The sequence below is a fragment of the Phacochoerus africanus genome, chromosome 10, assembly GCF_016906955.1.
Source record: "Phacochoerus africanus isolate WHEZ1 chromosome 10, ROS_Pafr_v1, whole genome shotgun sequence".
NCBI classification, from domain to species: Eukaryota; Metazoa; Chordata; class Mammalia; order Artiodactyla; family Suidae; genus Phacochoerus; species Phacochoerus africanus.
In genome coordinates, this window is record NC_062553.1 from 66,869,253 (window position 1) to 66,890,802 (window position 21,550).

The window sequence follows — 21,550 nt, forward strand, 5'->3', positions numbered from 1 at the left end:
TGGCTGCTAAAGGCAATTCGTCCCAATTGCTAAGGGAAATCATTTTAATTTCCCTATCCACCAAGTGTCAGGCCAACCTAAATGGCAAATACGTGAGGATGAAAAGCCAGATTTCTTCTCTGGAGGACAAAGTTATTTAAATAGTTCCACCAAAAAAAAAAAAAAAAAATGATGGCTAGGCAGTGGTAAAGGAGACAAAGAAATCAGCAACAGATTAAAAAAGAGCAGGTCCATGAAACAATCCCATGGGAGAAATAGCTTTAATCTCTTTAGTACCCTCTGTAATCATTGGTCTTCGTTAGTTATAAGAATGTAATCATTTTGATTATAGTATGTCTTGATGTGGACCTATTTGGGTTCAACTTCTTTGGGGCCCTATGTGCTTCCTGAATCTTGATAATTGTTTCCTTTAGATTTGGAAAGTTTTCAGGCACAATTTCTTCAAATATATTTTCAATCCCCTTTTTCTTTTTCTTCTCCTTCTGGAATTTCTATTATGCATAGACTAGCCCACTTTATGTTATTCCATAGATCTCTTATATTGCTTTCTTGCTTTTTCATTTGGTTTTCTGTCTGCTGTTCTGACTGGGTGATTTTCATTATTCTATCTTCCAAGTCACAAATTCATTTCTCTGCATTATTCATTGTGCTCTTTATTGCCTTTAACTCAGTTTGTGTCTCTGTAAATGAACTTTACAATTTTTCTCAGTTTCTCCTTATATTTTTTAGTTCCTTTCTAAAGTAATCTGCATTACCATTTATATCCACTCAATTCCTTCGTATTCACCCTTAATCCCTTCAGTATTTTCACAATTTCCCTTTCAAACTCAATGTCCATGAGACTGAAGAGGTCTGTTTCATTGTTTGCTACTTCAGGTGAATTCTCCTGTTCTTTTAACTGGGAATGGTTCCTGAGCTTCTTCATTTTGCTTATATTTTTCTTTTTCTGTGAATTTGGGGAAACCAACTACTGTAGTCTTAGAGGGTTATTTCTATAGAAGAGCGCCCCTTTGTATTTTGTGGGAGGTTACTATTTATTTTTGGTGTGGGAGTTTGGATATTTGCAGTCTCTTTCTTCAGTGTGAGCAGGCTGTTATCCCCAGAATGCTGAGTGTGTTTCCAGGGAGAAGGAGGCAATAGGCAAGACTAGTAGTTAGTGCCTGGTTGTTGTGCTCCTGCCAGCAGCAAGAAAATAAACAAATGGGACCTAATCAAACTGACAAGCTTTTGCAGAGCAAAAGAAAACATAAAAAAAGACAACCTATGGAATGGGAGAAAATAGTTTCAATTGTTGCAACTGACAAGGACTTAATCCTCAAAATATACAGACAATTTATACAACTCATAAAACTCACCAGCAAAAAAAACCAACAACCCAATTGAAAAATGGGCAAAAGACCTCAATAGACATTTCTCCAAAGAAGATATACAGATGGCCAACAAGCACATGAAAAAATGCTAAACATCACTGATTAAATGAGAAATGCAAATCAAAACTGCTATGAGGTACCATCTCACACCTGTCAGAATGGCCGTCATTAACAAATCAACGAATAACAAATGCTGGAGAGAGTGTGGAGAAAAGGGAACCTTCCTGAACTGTTGGTGGGAATGTAAATTGGTACAACCACTGTAGAAAACAGTATGAAGGTACCTCAGAAAACTTGATATAGAACTACCATATGACCCAGCAATCCCACTCTTGGGCATACATCCAGACAAAATTTTCATTGAAAAATCACAGGCACTCGCATGTTCATTGCAGCACTATTCACAATAGCCAAGACATGGAAACAACCTAAATGTCCACTGACAGATGAATGGATTAAGAAGATGTTGTATATATACACCGTGGAATACTGCTCAGCCATGAAGAAGAACAAAATAATGCCATTTGCAGCAACATGGATGGAACTAGAGACTTTCATACTAAGTGAGGTAAGTCAGAAAGAGAAAGACAAATACCATATGATATCACTTATATCTGGAATCTAATATATGGCACAAATGAACATTTCCACAGAAAAGAAATCCATAGACTTGGAGAACAGACTTGTGGTTGCCAAGGGGGACAGAGAGGGAGTGGGGTGGACAGGGAGTCTGGGGTTAATAGATGAAAACTATCGCATTTGGAGTGGATAAGCAATGAGATCTTGCTATATAGCATGGGAATTATATCTAGTCCCTTGTGATGGAACATGATGGAGGATAATGTGATAAAAAGAATATATACATACACACACACACATATTACTGGGGTCACTTTGTTGTACAGTGGAAATTGACAGAATGCGGTAAATCAACTATAATGGAAAAAATAAAAATTGTAAAATAAAAAATAAAAAAAGAATGTAGTCACATGTATGGTAAATTTCACGAAGATTTCTGTGGAGACTCATGATGCTTTCTGGATGCTTAAAAATTAATGCTTCAGTTAACCAGTAATTGTTTTCCCCCTAAAACTATTCTTTTTCCAATAATGACATGTAGCTAGAAACTAATGCTTTCTCCAAAAGTCTCAAATTAGCAACACTTGGATGAAATCTAGCTGTGCTTGTGTATTGTCTACAGACCAAAAAAAATTTTTTTTAATTTTTAGTTTAATTGACAATCAATATACAAAAATATTCTAAATAAATAATGGCTCTGCTTATCCTAAAAGTGGAAGATTTGGCAACAACGGGGCACATATATTACATGACAAATTGAGTGGAGCTGAGTATTGCCAGGTTTGCTCTTTCTGTAACACTGCATTATAGTCCCAGCGATATCTTTCTTTCCTTAAACTGGAACGAACCTACTTCAGGCGCTTATGTTACCTGCCTGGTTACTATAGCCATTTGGCTTTGTGACTTCTGAAAAGGAGGTGTCATGTCAATACCAATCTACTTCACATAAATTATTTCTAACCATTACAATTTTATAAATTGGACTAAATATGAATATTATTTTACATATGCAGAAATTACTGAGAGAAGTTAAGAAAGTAAATGCTGGAGTTCCCCTCATGGTGCAGTGATTAACGAATCCGACTAGGAACCATGAGGTTGCGGGTTCGGTCCCTGCCCTTGCTCAGTGGGTTAACGATCCGGCGTTGCCGTGAGCTGTGGTGTAGGTCGCAGACGCGGCTCGGACCCTGCGTTGCTGTGGCTCTGGCGTAGGCCGGTGGCTACAGCTCCGATTAGACCCCTAGCCTGGGAACCTCCATATGCCGAGGGAGCGGCCCAAAAAATAGCAAAAAGACAAAAAAAAAAGAAAGAAAGAAAGAAAGAAAGTAAATGCTCATGAAAGTTACTGCTAATTAGTAGGAGAGCTGTGTTTCCCATTATATCACATAGACTGGCATATGGCTAACCATATTTTTAGTATTGTTAAATGATAAGCAATGAATATGAAGAATGTGGTTTTCATACATTAATGACATTTTAATTAACATATCCAAATGCCATTTTAGATATTTATTTTAAACGCTTTAGACTAGAAAAATACAATGAGGTACTTCCAGGGAAAAAATGAAGAAACTTATCTTGAACCATACAACTAGTACATGGCAGAGGTGAACTACACAAACATGAAATAATCACTGCACATCATAAAATCCTCATTTCCTGTTATCATGTTCTAAATCAACCTCAGTAGAAGCACTCCTTGGAATACGGGGTACAAAAATTGGTTGGAAAGACAATTCTAATTGTCATGACTTCTTAGAATTCAAATTCTGTTTAGGTATTTGAAACCACAGAATTACCATATTATGGAGGAACAAGGTTTAAATAGTGCCTCAGACCCATCTGAGACCTGCCACTGATAGGTCTGATAACCCATCTCAGACCTGCCACTGCCTGGACTACTTGTCTTCCTTTTAGGAAACAAGGTAATAGTTTCATTTATCTTTTTGTTATCCTACATGCCTTGTAATATCGTAAAAACCAATAACTTTAAAAGCTACGTTTAAAGAAACTAATGTCAATGTACCTTATGATTCTTTGAGAAATTGTGTGATAACTAACATAGCCACTGATTTATCTCCTTTTAAATGTTTCTGAATATAATTAACATATAGACAAAGGAAACTATGTCTATATCTTCTCTATCTTACGATGAAGTGCCATAGTCTGATTTTAAGGATGAGCTCATCATAATGAGGTTTTTTGGAAACCCAGGGCACTGCATATTTGATGTGTGACCTATATCACTTTCTTCATCTGTTAATCAGACACTTTTACCTAACATAATGGTCCTGGAGACTAGAGAAAGTCTTTACAAACTAGCATGATGTCTGGCATAACCATAACTATTTCTAGTTCTCATTTATCAATATGCTAAAAGCATTTCCTTAACTCTTTGTCCATGTTCCAATTTCTTACATCCATGGAAAATAAAATGTCTACAGTAAAAATGAGGTAAATAGCTATATATATATATTATATTTCTTTCAAAATTTAAAAGGCAGTCATATATTTATAATCTCATTTTAAAACATTGTCCTTAGGAAATATTTCTAAAGCAGGTGTTATATGTACCATCCTGTAAGACTGAACAAATATAGCTGAGATTCTTTAGTTGGCTTGAGAAATTAATAACAAAATTAGGCAATGCAAATCTGAAGACAGAATAATTCTCATGTATACACATTCTCTAGAGGCTCGTAGGTAAAAATCCCCAGCAAGTTTAACAATGGATGAGTCAAATAAAATATTTCCCTTTAAAGTAATTCATTTCATATTTACAGTTCTAAGAGAGTAAAACACTGTTTTACCAGAAAGGTATTAGAAGACTTTATTTTTTCAGTTCTCTGTTTATCTTCTGAAAACAGTTGAATAGATATGTATGTGGTCAGAAAACTTTGTGGACTTAGAGTCACAGTATTAGAGATTGAGCTGGAAGGGATCTTGGAAATCAAATCTCATTAGTTAAATATCTCTTTTGTTAGATATTCAAAATGATATTCAGTGATGTCCATTGACTTGCTCAAGATTGAACAGTCTATCTGAAGCTGAGCCAAGATCCATTAGCAGGCGTCCTTCTCTCCAACACAGTATTATTTCCACCTGCTAATTCGTTCCCTCATGAGGGAGCCAGTCTCCATCTTTTGGCTCACCTGAAATCTGATTTTAAAATGATTTTCTCTTGTATTTTTGCATTTCTGATAGTGATTCTTCATAAGATTAAAGAAGAATTATAAATAATATAGCCTTATTAGCATAAGCATAAGTTAATTTTCACCACCAGTATCTTCATGTCTAGACTAGTACCTGATATGGTAGTAAATATTCACTGAATAAATGAGTAAATTAACAAATAAATTAGCTATTTATACATAGAGTCAATTATACTATTAATTTGCTATGTCCCAAAGGAACTTCCACAATTTAGAAACCAAGATTTTACATTATGTTGCATTAATTTCTCCTTATGAAGAACTTGTCATGGTCACACACAGGTGTTTCTCAATGAATGTGCTTTTATCAATCTCCATTTCCCTTTCTCAATTACCTTTTACAAAACAAATGAATACATAGTTAATGAGGAACAAGGTGATTTTTAAGGAGATTAAAATTATTACTGATTAGCTCTATATCTATTCCACAGGATTAAGTAAACATGAAGTTCTTCATCTTTACCTGCCTTTTGGCCATTGCTTTTGCAAAGCATGTAAGTATAATAAGATATTTATGAGTATCTATTATTATCTAAATATGTGAAGAATGAATCTTTTGTGCAGATTGTACAGATGGCAGTGGTAGGCAGCAGAGAATGGAGACAAAGTATGTCACCTTTGAAACTTATAATCAAAGATGGCATTGGCCCTGCCCTATACAAGCTACCAAGGTGGATAAAGATAATTCTTATAATGTGTTCTCCTTGTAGGGTTGGAAGTTTGAGTTTACTGGGGTACTATTTTCACACCAAGAACACCCTCCTGAAAGTAAGACATGTATTAAACCACAAAAAAAAAGATATCTTTTAAAGCTCAAGAGAGCCACAGGTAAAATGTAGATTCCCAAACTATCCCAAACCATCTCTCAAGCACACTTCATCATTCTTGACTACAGCAGCTTGGCAACCATGGCACTTAGACAGGAAACAAGGATGCGTTGAAAAGTGGTAACTTTGACAATGATTTACCAAATAACCTAAAGCAAAGTAATCCGTTAACTTCTCAAAGTATCATATTTCTCTAGTGAGAATGTAGTGATAACATTTCCATCACATAATGGTAAGGAAGGACTAGCTGCTTTAGGTGAAGGGCTTTGACGACACAGGCACATAATCTCATAACATTTTCAGTAGTAAATCAGTTTCTCCCTTACCTGCAGCCTGTGCTGCCAGTCCCACCCCCATATCCGGTACCTCACTCCCTACAAGGGTACCTGTCATCAGGGTGACCAGAATTCTTTGCCTCCTATGCATTTCCATATCTCATACATCAATCTTGAAAAGGTTTGTTATTTCTTCAATGGAGAGTTAACCGAAGAGCATGCTACAGTAAGAATTTCAGTGAGGCAAAGAAAATAAAGCAATAATAATGCTTCAGTGATCCATCTTACACCAAGTTTCATTGATTCTTCTCTTGTAATCTCCTAGTCTTAACCACACTTCTCCCTTTCTCTCTAAATCAGTAATTGTCCTCAATCTTTAAGATTAATTAAATCTAGCAATTCATGTAACACTGAATAAAATAAAATAGCAGGGTATTATAAAATTTTAAGATTCTGTAGCATATGTGCATGTCCTTATTGTATTTTAAACAGTGACAGGATTAATACTTAAAAACTAGGAACCTAACCACTGTCTAAAAGTAAGAAATATATTAAGCCATAAAAATGATTTATCTGAATGACAGAATGGTTTGTTTATTAATATTATAGGGTATAATATTACAATCACAATGGAAAACTTTAACTAAACCCTACGTGTTCCCAGAAAAAAAAAAAAATTCTAAAAGTCCCTTGTCATCAAAACAAAAACAGCAACAAAACAAAACAAAAAAAACTATGAGGACAGCTTAGCATTTTAAATCTACCATAAAATTGAAACTTGTATTTTTTTTTTAATAGGAGATGGAGCATGTCTCCTCCAGTGAGGTAAGATACTTTAGTGTAAACATCAAATCCTTTCACCTAGTTAAAACATAATATGCCCTGATTATTGCCTTTAAAATAGGTTTTTTCACCAGTAATTCTAGAGATAGAGTCAGAGAAAATTGAAAAAGAAGCCATAAAAAGCCTATATGTGAAGGAGTAAAGTAAGAATCTACACATTCAAATCACCAAGATTAGACCAGTGCATTTTTTTTTCAAGTTTTCTTAGTATTAATTGATTGATAGTTGTTCATAAGTCGTGAAGAACATTTTGTGGATAGAGTGACAGGAATCCATTCTATGTTTCTGCAATAGGGACTCAAGTTTTTCTGGACCAGTATTAAACACTACTTTCCAAATGACGTTCTGGCCATAATAAGTCCATAACAGATGCCCACAGACAACATTTATGTAACCTAAGAATTTTCTTGTTTTTCTGCAAAGCATTTAATTTATTTCAAAAAGACAAATGGAAAAATAAAAAAAGTAAAGAAATTTGGAAATTGTACAGAGGAGATAGGAAATCTTTTCTTTCTTCTCTGTGGATGATTTTGAGAAATCTTTTGATTGTGTTATTCAGAACCCAAAGCATAATCTGAAATGCATTAGTTATCTGAAATATATAAGTATGTAGACAGAGTGAAACTTTGACTGACTTTGCCATACAGTTCAGGTAAAGACTAATATGTGAATCCACACAACAGATAATGGTTGTAGATTGAAACTTTATTAATCTAGTATGAATACAATTTAGGTAAATAAATAATGGTGTCTTTCTTTTTCTAAGGAATCTATCAACATCTCCCAGGAAGTAAGTCCTAGATTCTTAAATTAAGTATATTTTAACTTTCTTTAATCAAAATCATAAAATAAATTTATTTATTTTGTAGAAATATAAGCAGGAAAAAAATGTGATGAATCATCCCAGCAAGGTAAGGTTTAATTACTTTAGATGATTAATCTGATTAAGACACATTTTTCTATCAAACATGGGTCACTGTCTCACTCACCCCCAAAGAGTATTATTTTTAACTATGATTGTGAAGATGGCAATGTTTTCATTGTTTTGCCAAAATGCTATGGACTAACATGAAAGGAATTCTAGAAAAAGATTTGTGAGACAAAATGTTGATGCAGAAAATCTTTGAATTTCTTGTTAGTCATCACCTTTACTTTTCTTTCCTAAGTTCTGTACTCATATTTTATTCACAAAATTATATTTTCTTTGCTATGACTTTGTGCTCAAGAACATTATATTGCATTTCAGTAAATGCTATATACCCTTGGTTCTGTTTTTTTTTTTTTTTAGGAGGACATTTGCGCTATTTCCTGTGAGGTATATGTTAATTTCACATCTGTAGTACTATGTAAAGTAAATATTATGGTATTTTGAACCAAATTTAAATTATTTCCTGGATTTGGAAAATGTATTTCAAGTCAATCAAATATGAAAACCAAGATTTTCATTAAATGAGAACAAAATTATATCCTCTTAATTCTATGAATAATTCAAATGAAGAAAATATATCTTTGCATGAATCAGCTACTACACTTGACTCTCAGATTCTATGAGGAATGAAGAAGTTGTCTTTCAGTCGTTTTTATTCTTTTTTTTTAATTTTTTTTTAAATTTTTTGTCTTTTTGCCTTTCCTAGGGCTGCTCCTGAAGCATATGGAGGTTCCCAGGCTAGGGGCTGAACCAGAGCTGCAGCCACCAGCCTACGCCAGAGCCACAGCAACACAGGATCTGAGCCGAGTTGGCAACCTACACCACAGCTACGGCAATGCCAGATCCTTAACCCACTGAGCAAGGCCAGGGATCGAACCTGCAACCTCATGGTTCCTAGTCAGATTCGTTAACCACTGCGCCACGAGGGGAACTCCTAGTCGTTTTTATTCTTAAAGCCTCAAACTTATTTTCTTCTTTTATAAAATTATTTTTCTATTGCAATATTTTCTTAGAATTGACTTCCTGGAACTAAAACCAATTTGTTATCATGAAAACAATATGGATTTACTTCTAAAAGCATGTTTGTTGGCCTAGTGAAGTATGTTTCCTAATACACAGTAAAATAAATCATGACTATAAAATGAAAAAAAAGTTTATGCATATATTGTCTAAATTTATCTTGTGTATTATTCATTTATTCACTTGTTAAGCATTTATTTAATAAGAACTATGTCCCCCAAACTGTCTTAGTCTCTAGGAACACAACAGTCAATATGATGGTCTCTGGGGATGCAAGAGTAAATACAGTAAATGACAATAAATCCCACTGGTTGTATGTTTATCACCAAATATGGAATTCTAATGCAATACATACAAAACTCATACAATGAAAATAAATCTATTCTACTGCTTCTCTTTATGGGAGAAGGATTGTTCCCTTTATACTCAGGAGAAAATATTGTGAGCAATGCTATGGAGATATTACATCTAATTCTTTTTCTTCTCTCTTCAAAAGGAAGCCGTAAGGAACATAAAAGAATTGGTAAGGAATTTTCATTTATTCAACAATTTTTGATTCATATTGCAAATACATAATATTATAATACTAATAACGATATATGGAAACATCTGTAAATTTCCTTTTTTAATAAATTGAAAAGAAATTTGTGTCACTTAAAAATGATAATTTTCCCTGCCCACTGCAGTAAAAGCCACCTAAAGTGGTCCATATTCTCATGAGACATTTCCACTTAATTACATGATCATTTTTGTCTCTTCCATTTATTTCCCAAAGATGATTAATAATAAACAGCCAAGAAACCGAATGAATTGCATTGCTTTTATTTCAATCCTTTTAACTTTCATACTACTGATCATGTACGTAATATGAGGCCTATCCCAAATAACCACCAACCGTCAGAGAATATTGCTGGCATTTCTTCTTGTTACCAGATTTCAATTATATATGTTATTATTTTTTAAGGGATATGCCAGCAGCTCATCTAGTGAGGTAAGAGACGTTCTCTTTTAACATCAAATAGCAAGTTCATCAAAGAATAGATTTTCAGCAAAGTCATGTGCATTAGTTTGCCGCTAATGTGAGCAATGAAGAAATCATATATCCCAACATACTGTCATTTGGGGGAGATTGAAAGTGACTATCTACACTGTGGTGTCCATTGATACTCTTTGACAGAGATGGCAGGAATCTGACTCCAAAGGAAAGTACTGTCTAAATTACTTTACTGTCCAGGAGTTTCCGTCGTGGCGCAGTGGTTAACGAATCTGACTAGGAACCACGAGGTTGTGGGTTCGGTCCCTGTCCTTGCTCAGTGAGTTAAGGATCTGACGTTGCTGTGAGCTGTGGTGTAGGTCGCAGACGCGGCTCGGATCCCGTGTTGCTGTGGCTCTGGGGTGGGCTGGCTGCTACAGCTCCGATTGGACCCCTAGCCTGGGAACCTCCATATGCCACGGGAACGGCCCAAGAAATGGCAAAAAGACAAAAAAAAAAATTACTTTACTGTCTAAAGCCAGTGCCAAATCAAGCCTACCGTTTGCCTTCAAACCTCTCAATATGGCTTAGGGTAGAGCTTCTCAAAGTGTTACCCAGCATCCAGCAGTGTCAACATCACCTGTGCAATCTGATACACTTTAAAATTTGAGAACCTCTTGTTTAAGAGGGGGTGGACTACAATATACAGGCCACTGTACAAGAAAGACAGACTGTGGTAGAAATATCCAAGTAATAAGCACAGTGGGCAAAGGTGTCTGGGGAAGGAAGCAGCACAGCCATGGCCCAGAGCCTTGTGTCTACAGGCACAGCCTGGGGGCTTCCTACTCAGTGTCTAGGAAGCTGCTTTACTCTTTCTCTAAGTTATAGGTTCTGTCTCAAACAGAGAGCCAGTGGTGTCTTACAAATAACAGTTGCTTCCTCTAGAAAGGATGGGCAAGGTTTAGTTTGTCATGCATCTCACCAGGCCTTCTTTGTCATTGTTCTGTCACCTGCCTGCACTCCATAGGCATTTGCTATTAAATGAATGATGCAGACCTGATGAAAATTTTGAAAGGAAACAGACTGTCCGTTACATGATAATTACTTTGACACAGTGTGCAGGCTCTGAATATTGAATTTATTGAATTCCTAATAAATAATTTCTCAGTCGTAGAGGCTTGGGACCTAAGTAAATGTAACCCATTTCCCTTTCTACTCTAGTACAACTCTAAGGCTAAATCATGCAAATTAATTCTCCTTTTCTGCCCTTAAGGAATCTGTGGACATTCCCGCAGAGGTAAGTACTTTTCATTCAAGCAAAATGAAGTTAATATCACCTAGCACTGTTTCCTTTTTGGGCATTTTTATAGCAAGTGCTTTTGTTTTCTTAACAGAACGTTAAGGTCACTGTAGAAGATAAGCACTACCTAAAACAACTGGTAAATTCTTCATACAAATTATAATTTCAATAAACCATCATATTGTCGCTGTTTCTCTTCCCAATTGTTCACATAACTCATTCGATCCCAGTGAGGTATTTATCCCTGATTCGCAGTAAGTAATATATTTTTGTGACTTTAATTTCCAGCTATTCTTTTGTCAAACTTGTGGATTTATAGTTTAAGAACAATGAGTATTGATCAATTATCCAACTGATTTTGAAGTCACAAACCTCAGAAAATTTGTTTCAAGTTTAAGTGATATGAGGTAGAAACCAGCATAGGCATCACATTTTTTGTCCACTCAATTTGTTTTTGACAATAGTGCCGTAGACAAATATCTCAAGAATAAAGTTTTCCAAGTCACACGTAGGAGGTCATGTAACCCACTCCTGTGGACTAGAAAAGTCTGCTGTGTGCACAAAGACAGAGCGCCTGCTTTGGAGTCGGCATCTTATATTCCAACCATAACTTCACACCAACCTACAGTTTCCTCAGCTAAAAGTGAAGATAGTTCTTTATATTCACCCTGAGGAATTACATTAGATGATATGTATGTACATCGTATTTTAAAATGCTTTGAAAACAGTAGTTAGGTGCACCTAAAAGAAAATAACAATTATTGTTATCATATCTCTACACAGAGCAGACATTCCTTCTACAGGCTTTAGAACAGAAGTAGCCTTTCTTTGAATCATTAAAAATGGGACTCCCCAGATTAAATTTCTCTATTTAGGAAATTCTGATGACTAGAAAAGCCATTCTTTTTTTTTTTTTTTTTTTCCCCACTGCACAGCAAGGGGGTCAGGTTATCCTTACATGTATACATTATAATTACATTTTTCCCCCAGCCTTTCTTCTGTTGCAACATGAGTATCTAAACAAAGTTCTCAATGTTATTCAGCAGGATCTCCTTGTAAATCTATTCTAAGTTGTGTCTGATAAGCCCAAACTCCCCATCCCTCCCACTTCCTCCACCTCCCATCAGGCAGCCACAAGTCTCTTCTCCAAGTCCATGATTTAGAAAAGCCATTCTTAACTTTGTCAAAATGCTGCCAGTAGCATGCTTCCTTTGTACCACTCTTACTTAACTATGAATTCATCCAATGATCATTTCCAGGCAATTCTGAAGACCAGCTGACATTCTAAACACCCGCTTATTTTTAAATCTTTATGAAATGAAAATTCTCCTGAGTGAAGAAGCCATTGTGATTTATATTTAATCTTTAAAAAAAAAAAAAGAGTCTTCAGTCAGATCAAAGACTCTGGAATTTACTAGACTATTTACTGAGCCTGATAGATAGATAGATAATAGATCTATCTCCCTATATATAGCACTATGAAAGCTGCTATGTATTTTAATGATATAACCCTAAATGGTAAATAATGCTCAAGGAAATTAAGCAATATAACCAGGGTCATGAATTCCAATACCCAGGATCATGGGTTTAAAGTTCAGTTTTGTCTCTGAAACCAGACTTCATATATACCTGGAAAAAAAATGATAGGCACTTAACCTTCTAATTCAAAAAAATGTTTCTTTCCTTTCTAATACATACTTTTGTTTTTCGTCACATAGATATTGTTCTGAAGGCCTTAATAATCAGATAGTTTCTTTAATTTTGCAATATATTATAAATGTAAAAATAGTTACAGTAAATATTATGTGACTCTTCCCCTTAGGTAAATTTGCCACCATTTATAAATTACCTAATTAAATAAAGTTTAAGTAACTTGTTTCTACCAAAATCTGCTTTTGACCCATAGAGAAGATTCAATACCAGAGTATATATTGCTAATCTTCTTTCTCTCTAGGAGAAAATCAGTCAGTTTTATCAGAAGTTCCCCCAATATCTCCAGGCTCTTTATCAAGCTCAGATTGTTATGAACCCATGGGATCAGACGAAGACAAGTGCCTACCCCTTCATTCCCACTGTGGTGAGTGCTGTTTTTTTATCTGCTGTCTTTTGTTTTTCTTTTTTGGTTTTAGTGAGGGATGAAGTCAGGATAAAGATATGCAAAAAAACCAGAGATGAAATGCCCTGACGTGTTTTAACTGAGAACATAGAACAACTGCAAATAAAATCATGTAGTTCAGAAATTAAGTCATAGACAATATAGTCAAAATATAGTGACAAATAACAATAGTAACCATCATGATGAATAATTTAGTATAAATTGAAGGTATCTGTCCTAAGTTTTTGGCTCCTCCAACAATTCTCTAATGCAGAAAGGGATGGTAACCACTATTTTCATGTCATAAAACGTTCATGTTTTAAGAAAATAGAAGGAAGTAAAGTAATTTGCTCAAGTTCCAAGTACCCTCTACCATTTTGTTTCATAAAACAGTCTGTCTCAAGGAGCCTTTTCTCATATGAGGAATAAATAACAGAAGTTCTCTTGGCCCTTCTTTTTTTTCAGATACAGAGCGGAGAAGAGCTCTCCACCAGTGAGGTAAGGCCTTTTACTACAAAGGTAGTACCTGGGTAACTAGCAAGATATTACACGCTTATTGTACACTCTACTAGATAGTCTTTGATCTAGTTTTTTTAAGCAATAAATCTAGATTTACATAATATTGGAAAAATGGAACTTCAGACCTCTAAGAAATATCTGGGGAAGGCAGAACAAAAATATGTACATCCAAGGATACAAAGATTAGATTTGTGCTAGTTGACTTTACCAAAAATGTTAATACTATCTTAAGGTCACCATTAATAGTGCTACGTACACCCAGGAGGCATGGTGTACATCTTAAATTTTATAAATAAGGTGGGAGGAATCCAATGGATCTTTCTGAAAAAAGAACTCTAGTTCATCCAGATCCATAGGGTGCTATTATCCAAACATCTTCCTGCACGTCAGATGTGATTAAACACAGCACCACATCACACAGAACATAGTCTAGTTTTATCCTTACTTATTTCATCTCTGATAAGGAATTAAAAAGCCCAGGAAAGAGAAATAACATTTTTAGAAATGACTAAAATGTATCATTTCAATTTTTTTTTTCAGGAACCTGTCAGCTCCTCTCAGGAAGTAAGTGAAACCAGTTACATTAAATATAGTTAAGAAATTAATTTTTATTTTATTATGTTTATAAAATATTATTTATTTTGTATAAACATAAGTAGGAAAGGATATGGTTATATGCACCAATTGGATAAAATTTATCTATATATTTACTGGTGCACTAATGAGATATATCACTCATCACTCACTTAAAAAATATATTTAGCAAGTATGACATCCCTTACATGATCCTAGATCACTGGGATGCAACAGCAATTTTAAAAATCAATAAAAATAAATTTATTTTTCATTATAAAAGAGGGTTTTTTTTCTACATATGTTCAAGTAGAAATTAGGTATAACCTATACAATGAGAATAAAATGTCTAATTCTTCTTTTTTGTTTTAAGGAAAATACAAAGACTGTTGATATGGTAAGGTATTATTTCTATATGAAGCTATATTTAATTCATATTTTTAAAAACTAATATTAAAATATTGAGTTATGCCTATCTGAAATGTTCTGCTTTTAATAAAAGAGTTAGATTTCTAAGTTACTTAAAAAATAGTTTTTCCACCTCTTATCTTTGTTTCTCTCAATTATCTTAAATTCTTTCAATTAAGTGCTTCTATGTATGTGTACCTTTCCACATTTCGTATGGTTTATATTGCTTCTTTTTTTTATTATCCAATTTTTACTATTTTTTAAACTGGAAGTTTTACTTCAATTCTTCCTTTTTATTTGCCATATTAATATCCTTTTTATAATATGAGGAAGATCTTTAATTTCACAGATAGTAAGAATATACTGATAAGGATTCAATTACTCCAGTCCCCAAATTTTTATTATTTTTTTTATTTTTCAAGAAATCTTCCAGTAGCTCATCTAGTGAGGAAAATGATACTTTTAAAATAAACCAACCAACCAGTTTATTGAATTGCACTTTTCTGCTGCAAATCATTTTAGATAAATCAGGTATTGCTAATTTTTCTAACAGAGTCATATCAAAATAGCCAATGGAAATAAAGAAAAACTCTTGTATGAAATATACACAGACTCAAAGTCATTTTAAAGGTCTGAAATGAATTATATCCATAGCCCAGAGTAGCTGTTCTATCCCATGCTTTTGATAATGTTCAGCTGGACTCTGGTTCCGTGGTAATAGGCATTTTAAAAATAAGCCAATACCAAATCAGGACGCTGCCAACTGTCTTCACCAGAGTTCTATTCTAGGTCTCTCTTCTTCAGGGAGTTGAATACTGGATTGGGTTATGAGTTTTACAAATCACAGGTACAAGAACATTTGCTGTGGTTAAAGAGCCCAGTGAGTAAGCACAATGGGAAAACATCCTAGGAGCGGATGAAGGATCAGTGTCTTGTGGCCTGAGGCACAGCCCAATATCTTCTTCCTCAAGGGTCTTTGGAAGCGTGGTTTACCCTTTCTCTTGAATTGGGCACAGCCCAATATCTTCTTCCTCAAGGGTCTTTGGAAGCGTGGTTTACCCTTTCTCTTGAATTGGGGGTCCATGGTTACTAAAGCAAACGACAGTCTTCCCAGAAAGGGCATGCAGGCGCTGCCACATTCATTCCTCAACATGCTGTTAGTTTTCCTTTGTCTCTCCCCCCTCTCTTTCTATCACCCATTGCATCTACACATGCTCCACGAGAACTGGACATTTATATGAACAACATAGGTAAATGGAAAACTCAACACATTTTCAGTCAAGTATCACATTGACAGAGAATGCTCTTAGAATGAATGGTTAAACTAATTAAATCCATAATAAATTCCTATAAAGTAGTCCTTTGTTTCTTGGTAACAGTGGCTTGGCCCTGAATTATTAAAATAATTAACTCTAGTTCTTTGCTATAATGACACAGACAAAATTAGTGGTGGGGTATCCAAGTAAAGCTTATTCTCATTTTCTTTTCCTAAGGAATCAATGGAAGAATTCACTAAGGTAAGTAATTTCCATTCAGATGGAATTAATTAAATATCAGCCCATAATATTTTTTTGTATTTATCACAGTTTATTTTGTTATTGACAGAAAACTGAGTTGACTGAAGAAGAAAAGAATCGCATAAAATTTCTGGTAAATTTTCTATATGAACATTGATAACAACCAGATGCAGCTTGGACACTGCTGAATCACAATCCGCCCAACAACAACAAAAAACCCCACGTTTAAAATAAATTCTGATTCCTATAAAAATCTCCCCTATACTTTGTCAAAACTATTACAAAAACATTCTCTCCTTGTAACAATTGTATCATTGCTGTGTATCCACCCAACCATTATTCCCACGTTATTCTAAAAACCCACTGATTTTTCATTTTGTGAAAACAGGAGATTGTCCTGAAGGCAGATACACACCTTTTTTCTTTTTTCCACTTAAGTATTTTGGCATTGGGATCTGAAATAACTGAAGAATATTCTTAAATCCACAGTTCATTTTACGAACATACACATAGAGTAAATTTTATATGAATAAACTTTCCCTCACGCAGGTCTGTTTGGTATTGTTTAATCCAAATAAATAAAGCTTAAGTTTATTTGGTTATGGACAAGTGTGCTCTGACACATGGGATAACAGGATAATTATTTATATTTTTTTTCTAGAACAAAATCAAGCAATATTATCAGAAATTCACCTGGCCCCAGTACATCAAGACTGTTCATCAAAAGCAGAAAGCCATGAAGCCATGGAATCACATTAAGACGAACAGTTACCAAATTATCCCCAATTTGGTGAGTTCTCCCTTTTATTTTTTATTTAAAGAGAGAGTTATCTTCTGTAGTCAAAATAAGGAAATGAAACAGGGAAATAAAATTCCAATAAGTTCTCAAGTCGAAGCTAAAGCAAAATTAAATAAAAATTGCAGTCTGGAAATTAAACTATAAATTATCTAGTACAAATATAGCTACTATAAGCAAACATAATTATAATGATAAAGTGTATTCACATTGGATTTAAACTTCTTAAGTGTTGGTTTAGAATATTTCGGTTGATTCCCATAGCAGTTCTTGAAGGTGAGTCAAGATAGGGAAGATTGCTTCCATTTTACAAAAGTATCTGAAATTCTAAAAAATAGTTAGACCAAACTCTAATTAATATTTCTCTTTTATTTAATTTTTTTTAATGGGACTTAGGAAACTTTTTTAAACATAAGGAAAAGTGGGAGAGCAGGAAATCGAAAGCAGAGCACTGAAAATTTAGTGTAGAAAATATAGGATTGGAATCAGAAGATCTGACATAAATAAGATTGTGATTTTGAGCAAGTCACGTTCTTTCACAGGATTTTCAAAAATATGTTTTACTTTATTACATATGCACATAGCATTTAAAGATATCTTCCCCATGATTAAAGAAAATGAGAATTAGTATCTAGTTTCAATATGAGATGCCAAATGAACGTTCTAAATATTTTCATGGAGATGCAAATATTCTTTTTGTTTGTTTGTTATTATAAACATTTAGTTAAAATATATTATTCCTTTCTCTTTTAAAGAGATACTTTTAAGATTCTCAAATTAACTGCTTCTACTTGGTTACGGTAAGTGCCTTTAAGCTTAGAATTTAAATAGTATTTCTGTGTGAAGAATGTAACCTTAATATTGTTAAGTAATATAGTTTCAACTGTATTTAAATCATATTTGGTTTATGAAACATTTTAAATTTTGCTTCTGCCATTTGACTTATAAATATAAGCTATCTGTATAATTTGCATGGATTTTATAAACATTTTTTAAAATATTATGAAAAAGCTTCTCTATAGCTAATGATACATTCAGCCAGAAGCACTGGCTCTGAATGGAAGTTGTCACAAGCACATTCACTAGGATGTTTACCTACTGCATTCGAGTTGAGCCAAGAAGATCAGACTCAGCATTTCAGTTTGCTGGAAGATATATGTGATATCAAGAGAGTCTTTCTACACAAGCTAGTTTAAAACAAATTCTCCACATCATTTTTACCTGGAAAAATAATCATTTTTTTAAAATACACAAAACCTATTTTTCCTAGTTGCTCTCTTTGACACCTTAACCATTGCTTTGGAGTCATGATGACTATCCAAGGAAACTAATGCACGTTAGTGTTGCTTTTTTGCATAGTTACCTTTTATTTTTTCTTACATTGTCCTTGCAATACATAGGTTATCTCCACTTTTGGAATTCTATCTCACTCAAAAGTTATCTTCTTGCTCTTTTTATATGTCCTACATTAGGACAAAGTAAATATCAGGAAAAGGAGTAATAACAGTAATAGTAATTAATTGAGGCCTTACAATACTAATCACAATTATAAGCCCTTTGCCTATATTAACAAATTTCATGTCCACAAAAAACCTAAGAAGTAGTTAATATAATCCCAATTTGAGATAAGGAAACTGAAGCCCCTGGTAGTTAAATAAATTGTTTGTGATCGCCCTGCAGGAGTGGAAGAGCCAGGAATCTAATACAGATTTCCAGCTCCAGGACACAAACACTGCAGTACTGAAGCCAAACTATGCTGAAAGTCCAGCTAGGGAATTTTTAGAGGATAATTTTCAGCTTTAGGTACATTGCCACAAATTTGATTTACTTTGTCATGTCAATTTGGCCCTCTGAACAATGAAAAAAGGGTCAAGTGAATACGCAAAATAAGTTTCTGTGAGAAAAAGAACTATTACGGGTAAAGAGCTGAAAATGCAGTTGTATTTTATAAATGGCAATTTATAAAATTGCTATTGTTATTTATCTACTACTTTACATTTTTAAAAAGCTGATCATATGTCTTCTAATGTGAAGGATGTGAGGGAGACAGAAAAGCTACCAAACTTTTCCTCATTAAGCTCTGTTCTAGACAAGGACACAGAAATGTCCATACAAGTTGCTAAATGCTAAAGTAGAGGCATGAGAAGTATACAGTAGTGCAGAAAGTCGTGACATGTCAGACTAAAGTCTTACACTAAGTCCCTTCAGAGAATTAGAAACAGACTAAGCAAAACAATGGCAGAGAAGAAAAAGCAAAAGGTAATGAACTGACATAAACATTACAAAAGAGACAGAAACCAAAAAGTGCACAATAAAATATTTTAAAGAGTTTAATACTTTTAAAGTGATTTCTTAACATATCCCCAAATCGTTTTGCATGGTAATTTTTTAAACTAAAAAAAAACAGATTTTCATTAGATTAAAGGGTTTTAAATGTAGGAAGCAATGATATTTTGTGCCTAAGAAACTGTTGGTAAATAAGAATAAATGTTCTTTCAAAGTTGGCTGAAAATGGGAGTTCCCTAGTGGCCTAGCAGTTAAAGATCTGGTGTTGTCACTTCTGTGGTACAGGTTTGAGCCCTGGCCCAGGAACTTCCACATGCTGCAGGCATGGACAAAATAGAAAGCAAAAATTGGCTGAAAATGTAAATATTTATCATTTAATAAATATAAATATTACCTTTGTATGCTGGATTGAAGAATTTGGACAACTTTCACTCCTTCCTTAATCATTCACAAATAGTTATTAAAATCCTACTATATCCTGGGTATCACACTGAGTGCTAGAAAATATTAACTAATAATAGTTATAAATAATAACATTCTGCTAGACTAGGATGGATGAGTATGTGTGGGTTCTGTATACAAATATACATTATTTCTGGAATATAAATCTAATAGACTTAACAACTTTTTTTTTTTTTAGGCTTGACTGGAAAAAATCTGTCTTCTACAGTTTCTAATCTACCACTTTACTTCACATTCCCAGCATGTTTGGAGAGGCCAAGACAGAAATGTTAAGCAAAAGGAAGACTGTGCAGATATTTCCTGAATTATTTATAGTCTGCCTGTTAGTTCATGTTAAACATACTGGGTTTGTACTGTGGTTTCATCTGAGCTTAGCTGATGATAATTGAAAATGCTTTCACCACTCTTTCTGAGCTATAGAACTGCATTTATTCTCCCCTGAAAATAAAATTTCAAATGCATCCTTTGGTGTGTAATCATCATTTCCATAGATCATATTAGCTCACTAAGATACTGATGATAATATAAATAGTCCGTTAACAATGGCTTTAAACCAGCTTGGCTACCACTGAAATAATTGTATACTTTCTGCATATTTCAATTGTACTTCTCACAGTGGATAACCTTGAACACTACAAATTATATTCTGCAACCACAGCTAGGTTTACAGTACTATTCAGTCATCATTTTACTATATATACATATTTTTATTTGTGTTCATAATTTGCCACAGCATTAATCCCAAACCTTCACCAAAATCCTCTATCCTCCTTTCTCAACTCACATTGTCACCTAAACTAAGGAGTCAGTCATTGAGAACATAAACCTTCCAACCCCCCCCCATTAATGATACCAACAAATGTAGAAAAAACAAAAGTAAATAAGCAGGTTCACGCATGGGATAGAAGGGAAAACTCTATAGGAGTGACATGTCCAGAGAAGACAGAGGGATAGGGAAAGCTTAAAAATGTATATCAGGAAGGAAAGGATAAAAATGAGCTTAGAAATTTGTGTTAAGCATTTGCTGGAGATGGGAAGATACTGGAGGAATTTTCACAGAGGTGTGACATTGTATGATATATACCTTTGGTGAAAAGATTTGAAAAGTAGAGACTATTTTCTTTGACTTGGTAGAACACCCCACTCCTTTAACCCTCCCATTGTATTCCATTCTATCCCAGTCCTCTTGGCCTCACTGCCTTTCTTATGCAGGCTGAACATTGAAGGGTTTTCAGAAGGTGGTAACATATGCCATATATTTTGAAAGGGGAAGACAGATAGAAGCTAACAGAATTTTTCTTTGTCTTCATAGAACACTCCATCCCTTAACACTCTGATTATATTCCATTCTGTCAATTTCCTATGAGCCTCACTTCATTTCTTACCCAGCCCAGACTTCAGACTCGACTATTTTAAGTATCATCTTGATAGTTCATATAACCCTTCTTCCTCTCTGCACTTAGTCCTACTGGAAAACACCCAACCATGAACTAAATTTCTACTGCCAGTCCATGCAAGCAGCTGAATCCTAAAGTAAGTTTGTTTTCTAAATAGTATTAGTCACAAA

General features: G+C 34.3%; 1 protein-coding gene across 2 annotated transcripts; it reads left to right on the forward strand.

Annotated features, from left to right (window-relative positions):
• Positions 1-1,911: 1,911 nt before the first annotated feature.
• LOC125138019 (alpha-S2-casein) lies at positions 1,912-20,444 on the forward strand. Of its 2 annotated transcripts, XM_047799237.1 has the most exons (20): positions 1,912-1,938; positions 3,727-3,874; positions 5,593-5,655; positions 7,062-7,088; positions 7,873-7,896; positions 7,976-8,017; positions 8,395-8,421; positions 9,551-9,577; positions 10,019-10,045; positions 11,301-11,324; positions 11,422-11,466; positions 13,282-13,404; positions 13,888-13,920; positions 14,482-14,505; positions 14,888-14,911; positions 16,416-16,439; positions 16,528-16,572; positions 17,101-17,229; positions 17,991-18,035; positions 20,162-20,444. In XM_047799237.1, exons 3-19 carry the CDS (start codon positions 5,605-5,607, stop codon positions 18,000-18,002), a joined length of 708 nt encoding a protein of 235 aa, XP_047655193.1. In that variant the 5' UTR covers positions 1,912-1,938; positions 3,727-3,874; positions 5,593-5,604; the 3' UTR covers positions 18,003-18,035; positions 20,162-20,444. The 2 variants fall into 2 exon arrangements, with proteins under 2 accessions (XP_047655193.1, XP_047655194.1); XM_047799238.1 differs by lacking the exon at positions 11,422-11,466.
• The last annotated feature ends 1,106 nt before the right edge of the window (positions 20,445-21,550 follow it).

Bases quoted from the DNA above. Each gene is read 5' to 3' on its own strand.
- LOC125138019 (XM_047799237.1), top strand. From the start codon at position 5,605: ATGAAGTTCTTCATCTTTACCTGCCTTTTGGCCATTGCTTTTGCAAAG. The intron at 5,656-7,061 runs GTAAGTATAATA...TTTTTTTAATAG, and splicing joins CCATTGCTTTTGCAAAGCAT to GAGATGGAGCATGTCTCCTC. The intron at 10,046-11,300 runs GTAAGAGACGTT...TCTGCCCTTAAG, and splicing joins CCAGCAGCTCATCTAGTGAG to GAATCTGTGGACATTCCCGC.